Raw genomic sequence first — 6,854 nt, 5'->3', positions numbered from 1 at the left:
AGACCAGGAAAAACCTAGTCTAAAGTCAGTGGCGCGTTATTCACATGCTATTTTAACCCTTTGATGCACAACATGGGTCTAAAGTGACCCGACTGAGTTTTTATTTTCTATATCTTTACAAGGAATCCAGCTATTCTTCAATTAACTTGTTTTTGATCATCATAAATCCTTATTTTTATTTTTCCTTTCTTACTTTTTGAATATTTTTTTTTTTGTCACTACCCTTCTATTGCACAATATGGGTCTAAGAAGACCCGTATTAATTTCATGTTATTTCAGTCATGGCTGAGTGTTTCTTTTCTGAATCTTTAAAATATATGTATTGTATCATTTGTTATTCCAGGTATTCATTAAATATCTTGCTTTTGATTTCCACAAATCATTATGTTTATGTTTCCTTTCTTACTTTATAAACAAACACAGTTTCTGTATTTCTACATCAATTTTACATACACAGGTCTAAAACAACCCGTATTCATTTCCTATGTAATTTCAGTCATGGCTGAGTGTTTCTTTGCTGAATCTTTTAAAATATATTTATTTTATCATTTGTTATTCCAGATATTCATTAAATATTTATATTTATGTTTCCTTTCTTACTTTACAAACAAACACAGTTTTTGTATTTCTACATCAATTTTGCATACATGGGTAAACAATTACCCATATAGAAACCTTTGATATTTGCACATTTTTGCAAGTAGGAACATATTTACTGCATAAATACTATTACTATAGTATTACATACTATTCACCTGCCACACATTTCACAACTCAACACAGCTGCTTTTGTATATTTGATAAAAGTCTTATTTTATTTTACCCACAGAACATATTTGATATTTTGTAAAAGATAACTGGACATAATATTTGAATATTAGGCTATGGTTACCTTAACCATGACATCCTAGTGAGAAATTACTTGTGAGAAAGAGAAACATATCCAATACTATTAGCTAGCTAGCTGTTGACATATTCTATTCTAGCTAGCTAATGTTGACTACACTAAAAAAAGATGGGTTTTTAAAGGAGAATTCAGCAACTCTAGCTATTTCTTCACTGATTTTCACTTTTGTAGTCGCATGTTTTCTCAGCGAGCTCCCCCTACAGCTGTGGGGCGTATATTTCACAACAATGTCGTAAAAAAAACTCACTTGTCGCACCCTCCTCCCCCTTTCTTCCGCTGCTCATGTGCATTTTTTATTATCGGAGCCGGCCAACTTTATTTTGTGGAGCTATGTCTACCAAGGTGGGAAATACTTCATACACATTGAGGGCGGCGTGTGTGTTTATGTCGAATGGCCGTTAAGCAGTTTGTGTTTCTCGCTCGTTCTCACTTCTCACGAGACTTCATATTTCCAGCTTACCGGGACGTTAGTCTTCATGTTCCAAGGTTGGTTTTCCGCCTAAGAACGTTGGGGGGAGCGGGGAAAGTCACCATTTTCACCAGAACAGGTTATTAAACCATCCAAAGTTGAAATATTTGCCGAATGCCCCTTTAAAGCTTATTTACATGTAATAAGCCTAAAAGTTATATTAAGAACTGTATCGTCTTGAATAAGCCTTCATATGCTGAAATGGTTCTATGTGTAAGAGTTTAGGGTCCTTTATTTCCCGCCTTTTTGATTTTAAAATCTCTAACTGTCAAAGCCACCTGAAATAACATAGGAAATGAATAAAGGTCATTTTAGACCCGTGTATGTAAAATCGATGTAGAAATACAAAAACTGTGTTTGTTTATAAAGTAAGAAAGGAAACATAAACATAATGATTTGTGGAAATCAAAAACAAGATATTTAATGAATACCTGGAATAACAAATGATAAAATGGATACATTTAAAAAATTCAGCAAATAAATATTCAGCCATGTCTGAAATAACATAGGAAATTAATGCAGGTCTTTTTAGACCCATGTTGTGCATTAGAAGGGGTTTTCATAGCTTGTGCATCAAAGGGTTAAGGGCACATGCTTGGCCATAATGTAGCGTATGCACAACGCGCATACACTTTTCTTCTCTCCTTTACACAGACGCAGCAGTTCCAATTTTTGCAAACCATACATAATTACAAGGAAAAATATTACCACACGAGGGAAAGCATTGTGGTGTCCATGAAGATGTGAAAAAATAGGCATAATCCTAGCTTTCACATTTACTGAAATTATTATACGCCTGTTTAACCGAAGCTAATTTGCACTGCGTCAAAAGGGGTGTATACGGGAGAATTCAGACAATGAATACGCCCGCTAAATGTGCTGTTTTGCAGGGATCTTTGGAACTTTGTTATGCGTACCTGTAAATGCCCGCAAAGGCCCGAAAACAGGAACTTGTCTGACCACATGCTGTTAGTTGATGGCTTGGCTTTGTAAATGCTAATTTGTTTTGGGACTGGCAGCTCAAGATTGCCCCTATTTCCCTGCCCCCCTCATTAGTATTCAGGAAAGGTGGGCTGATAAGTGCTTTACATTGTGTCAATCTACAACAAAGACTGTAGACCCTGAAAAGCAGTTTGTATATGGGTGTCCTCTGCTCTTCAAGATGGCTTGCAAAAGATCGCTGGAGTTTTACGGAGAGCAGAGTAGAGATGTTACTCATTTACGTCGGGACAATGTGGCTATTCAAACTCCGAGTCCGACGAAAACAGACTGGTGTATATGGTAAATGCAAGTTTGAAGAGGATATTTGAAAAGCTGGAGACGATGGACAAGAGGTTGGATAAGATGGAGTCTGACATCAATGAGCTCAAAGAGGCAAAAGAGGAGCCTGCTTCAAAGAAATTAAAGAGAGCTGGGAATAATTCTGTTGCGGTAAGTTATTCTCTGACCGTCACAAACATTTGGCGGTGTCCACTTAACTTCGTCTGCTTTATTTATTAATGTATTTGAATTGAGCCCTCATAGTATGTTGGATGTTTACAGGAAGCTGTACGGAGATTGCACAATGGGAAAAACAACATACACAAATATGACCCACAGACAAGGTATATCTTTAAAACTATTGTTTCATAATAGTCCTTTCTTCTAAATTATATTTTTAATCAACCTTCTTTAATTACTGCTCCACAGTCTATCCTCCCCCCACAACCTTGAGGTCACAACCTATCTTTATAATGGCGTCTCCATGGCTGTACCGGACGTAGATCCTGCTGTTGTTAAAGGTAAGTCACAAGAGAATGTCCCAAGGCTACAACCATTTAACTGTATAGATTAGTTAGTTATAAATAAACACCTTCTCCCCCCTCACTATCTTCCTCTCTCTAGCATCCTGCAAGACATATTTTGAAACTGTTAGAAGGGGTTACAGGGTGGCCCAAGATGAGAACAAAGACAAGATGGAGGACAGCAGGATCGTTGTGCGCATGAGACAAAGAAAAAGAAGAGTAAGTAAATAAATATAATCTCAGTAAAAGACTGAGACCCATCCCAACCAATTTGATATTTTCAGTGGTTTAATTACTTTTTTCCCTCCTATTTTGCAGCTGCTGAGCAGCAGGACTGGCATTCTCCAGACAAGAGGAAGAGGCAGCTATCCGGAAGACTACAACAGTTGACCACATGTCTGAAGAGGAGGATGCTATCTTGGATGGAAAGTCGGTGTGGGTTGTTCGGCCCCCAACCAGTAGTACAGTTTTGTCTGCGCTGTGTGGGGTGCTACAAAAAAGACTGGAAGCAGACCAGAAGTACTTGGGAACTCATCATGCACGAGTTGGTGCAGATCGAGTCGCGGTGGAGACCACAGAAGCTGGCCTGTGAATTATTTTAGGATTACGCATCTAAATATTATTCTATAGTATAATTTGAATATTCTGTTGTTTTTTTTTATATATAGTATTATTTATATTATAAAGTATTATTTATAGATTGTATTATATATAATGCTATATATTTATATATATATATATATATATATATATATATATATACTGCATTTATATAGTCTATACAATTCCATATTGTTATCTATTTATAAATTGTATTATTTATATATTGTACTATTTATATATTCTAAAGTATTTGTATATTATATTGTTTTCTATATATTATACACAGGCCTAATATATTATATGGGGTTATATATTGTATGACTAATAGTAAAGTGTATTCTGTGCTAATGTACTTTTATTTATAGAATTTTGACTGTGTGTATATATATGTCATGTGCTCAGTGTCATTTACAAATAATAAAAATAACAAACTCAACTTTGTCTATCTGATTGTCTTGACATTATAACCATGAACACCAATGATAATAAATATTAATAATGAGTAATAATAAACCCAAATGAGGCCATAAACTGGACCAATAGTGTGGGGGTTTAGAGGAGGGACAAAGCATTGAGCAGCCAATCCTATGTAAGACCTCTGACCAATTGAAGGAGGCCACTGCCTTGTGTCCCAAAGGTGTGAAATGCTAATATTCCCTTGCATTGACCCCGACCGGGGGATTATTCACCATTGTAACTGATGGCCCTTAGTGGCTCCCTGCTGTGCCCCAAACTTGGTACATATCCAGGAGTATTCGGGATTGTGTGACGGGACAGCAAACTCCCGTACACACACGTTTATTTGTGGAGTACACAGGAGTACTCAGGAGTTTTACATGCCCGATTACAGCTCTTTTCACGCAGTGTTGGCTGTGTTTCTTCCATCCCCATACAATGTCACTTCTCTGTCTTTTACGGCCCTGACGAGAACGTCAGTCTCCTCGGCTGTGAACCGCTCCTGGTGTGTGCCTTGCAAATCCGCCATCATAATAGCAATCCTCCATGGAACAAGCGCGCCTTCTTTTAAAGGGAATGTGAGATGATGCTGTGATTGGTTTTCACATTACGCCCAAACCACACCTATAAGTAATGTTGCTACTTCAGTCCAACCCATTTTAGATTTGCGTCGGGATCCGCCCACAAAATTACTTGCGTTTTGTGTTGCATACTTGCGTTTCAGATCTTTAAAATAGTGCCCATAATGCTTAATAAATTATATTTTAATGTATTCACCTCTCTAATTAAAGGGTTTTGCTATGCCCCTCATTTCCATTGGAGACAAATATGAATAATTGAGCATCGTGTTCAGGCAGGCCATGTCAGCCAAGCTTACACCATCTGACAGTTAGCTGTTTCTGACGTGTACCAATCCAGTTGCGACACTCATCACAGCGGTTCCTTTAAATCCTCATTCATTCAGCCACTCTCTATTGCTTATCTGCACACTGTATCTCCCCCTTCCATTCCCAAATCCACCTAGTTGAATCTGTAATCTAATCAATAATATTCATGAATGTATTAGTTAATTTCATTGTATCATTGTTCTTGTATCTTGGCTTGTTTACAACACTCATGTAAAAATGTGATTGCAATTATGTATGCATGATTACTGGATATGTTATGTTACCCCAGGGGGTTTTACTTGCTGCTCTACCCGCTCTGTCCTGGCATGGCTGCATGGACGGGCACATGGATATTGCCTATAACAGAACCATACCACCAACGCTAACTGTATTCATTATTATGATAAATATACATTTTAGAAAAGTGGCCCTGACTCAACTGTGTCATACAATGGTATTCTAGTGACGGCATTCTGGGCAGGTTTCATTAACAACATGACAGTGCCATTGCAAAAAGCAAGTTCCATGAAGAAACCTTTTGCACCTTTTGAGATAGATTAGAAGTCCAACAGTCAGTCAGACCCCAGTGTCCAATATCAATCCTTGACTTTACTTTTGCTCAAATTCGAATAAGAGCATGTCCCCATCAGCCATGTTCCAGCATCTAGAGAAAAGCCTTCCCAAGCACGTTTTATTGTTTGGGTGGCCACATACTTTTGGCTATACAGTATTGTGTATTTTCATATAAATTCAACTTTATTGTTCGAGATTTGAGGGATAGTTGTTTCTCCTCTTCCTGTCTTGTCTTGTGCTGTGAATGGGATGGTTACTAACCGTGGCTAGCTTTGTTCCTGCCTGCTAATTACACAGGCATTAGCATTGCAGCCCTCGTCCCACCTTGAGGAGGGGACAGGTCTCCAAATATCAGCCTCAGATCTCATTAGACTCTCAGCGTGCCTTCCCACTCGCGGGTGAAATGACATGTGTTAATGATGCTGCCCCTTTTCCCTCTCAAGTTATCATGCAGAACAGTCAGCGTCTCTCTCTCACACCAAGGATGTGATTTCAGCACACTGTAGAACGCTGGGAGATTGCACTTCAGTGTCGGCGAATGGAATAGAGGCTCCCACTTTCTCCTCAGAGAGCTCATTTCAAGGAAATTATTCATGGCCAACCCCATGCTCTGTAATCACTTGTTCAGTCCCAAGAAATCTCCATTTGTTCTAAGTGGCTGTAAATTAATTTTTAGATGGGTGCTGTGAAGTGGCAATATTTGTAAGGGACAATCATATGCAAAATAATGTTACTGGAACATAGTTCAAATGTATTGAAGCTCTTCTGAATCTAGAGCATAGGATCAGAAACACAATTTTTGTTTATCCAAAAAAAAAACAGATTTGAAACGTATATGAAAACCGGAGTTTTTTTGTTATTTTAAAATGTTCCTCGAGGTTCACTTATAATGTTAATATATATATATATATATATATATATATATATATATATATATATATATACACAGATGTATATATATATATACACATATGAAGAGTTTCGTTGCAAAAGGAGATATATCCATTTTGAGAAATGTTTGTTGACATTATTATTTAAGACATCAACAGTGAAGTTCATTCACAATTTTTTGTACATTAAACTATTACTTGAGCTCAGTGAAGGCCAGGGACACAATATTCTTCAAATCCAGGATATTTTTTATTTAATTTTATATCCATAAATAGTTCATAAAT

At 37.2% G+C, this 6,854-nt stretch overlaps 1 protein-coding gene across 1 annotated transcript; it reads left to right on the top strand.

Moving 5' to 3' along the window:
• The first annotated feature begins 2,654 nt into the window (after positions 1–2,654).
• Positions 2,655–3,550, top strand: LOC143753998 (uncharacterized). The gene is made up of 5 exons (XM_077246937.1): positions 2,655–2,807; positions 2,919–2,980; positions 3,066–3,157; positions 3,261–3,379; positions 3,479–3,550. The coding sequence occupies exons 1-5, from the start codon at positions 2,655–2,657 to the stop codon at positions 3,548–3,550; spliced, it is 498 nt and encodes a 165-aa protein (XP_077103052.1).
• Positions 3,551–6,854: the final 3,304 nt, after the last annotated feature.

The sequence above is a fragment of the Siphateles boraxobius genome, unplaced genomic scaffold (genome assembly GCF_051911475.1).
Source record: "Siphateles boraxobius isolate OS27281-9 unplaced genomic scaffold, OSU_SipBor_1 29, whole genome shotgun sequence".
Classification (NCBI taxonomy): Eukaryota; Metazoa; Chordata; class Actinopteri; order Cypriniformes; family Leuciscidae; genus Siphateles; species Siphateles boraxobius.
Note: the sequence above shows the minus strand (reverse complement) of the source record. Positions and strands in the feature narration are given on the sequence as shown.

What these genes read in the sequence shown, in the direction of transcription:
- LOC143753998 (XM_077246937.1), top strand. Translation starts at nt 2,655, where the DNA reads ATGGTAAATGCAAGTTTGAAGAGGATATTTGAAAAGCTGGAGACGATG. An exon ending in AGATCCTGCTGTTGTTAAAG is followed by an intron (nt 3,158 to 3,260) that starts GTAAGTCACAAG and finishes TCCTCTCTCTAG; the next exon opens with CATCCTGCAAGACATATTTT. An exon ending in TGAGACAAAGAAAAAGAAGA is followed by an intron (nt 3,380 to 3,478) that starts GTAAGTAAATAA and finishes CCTATTTTGCAG; the next exon opens with CTGCTGAGCAGCAGGACTGG.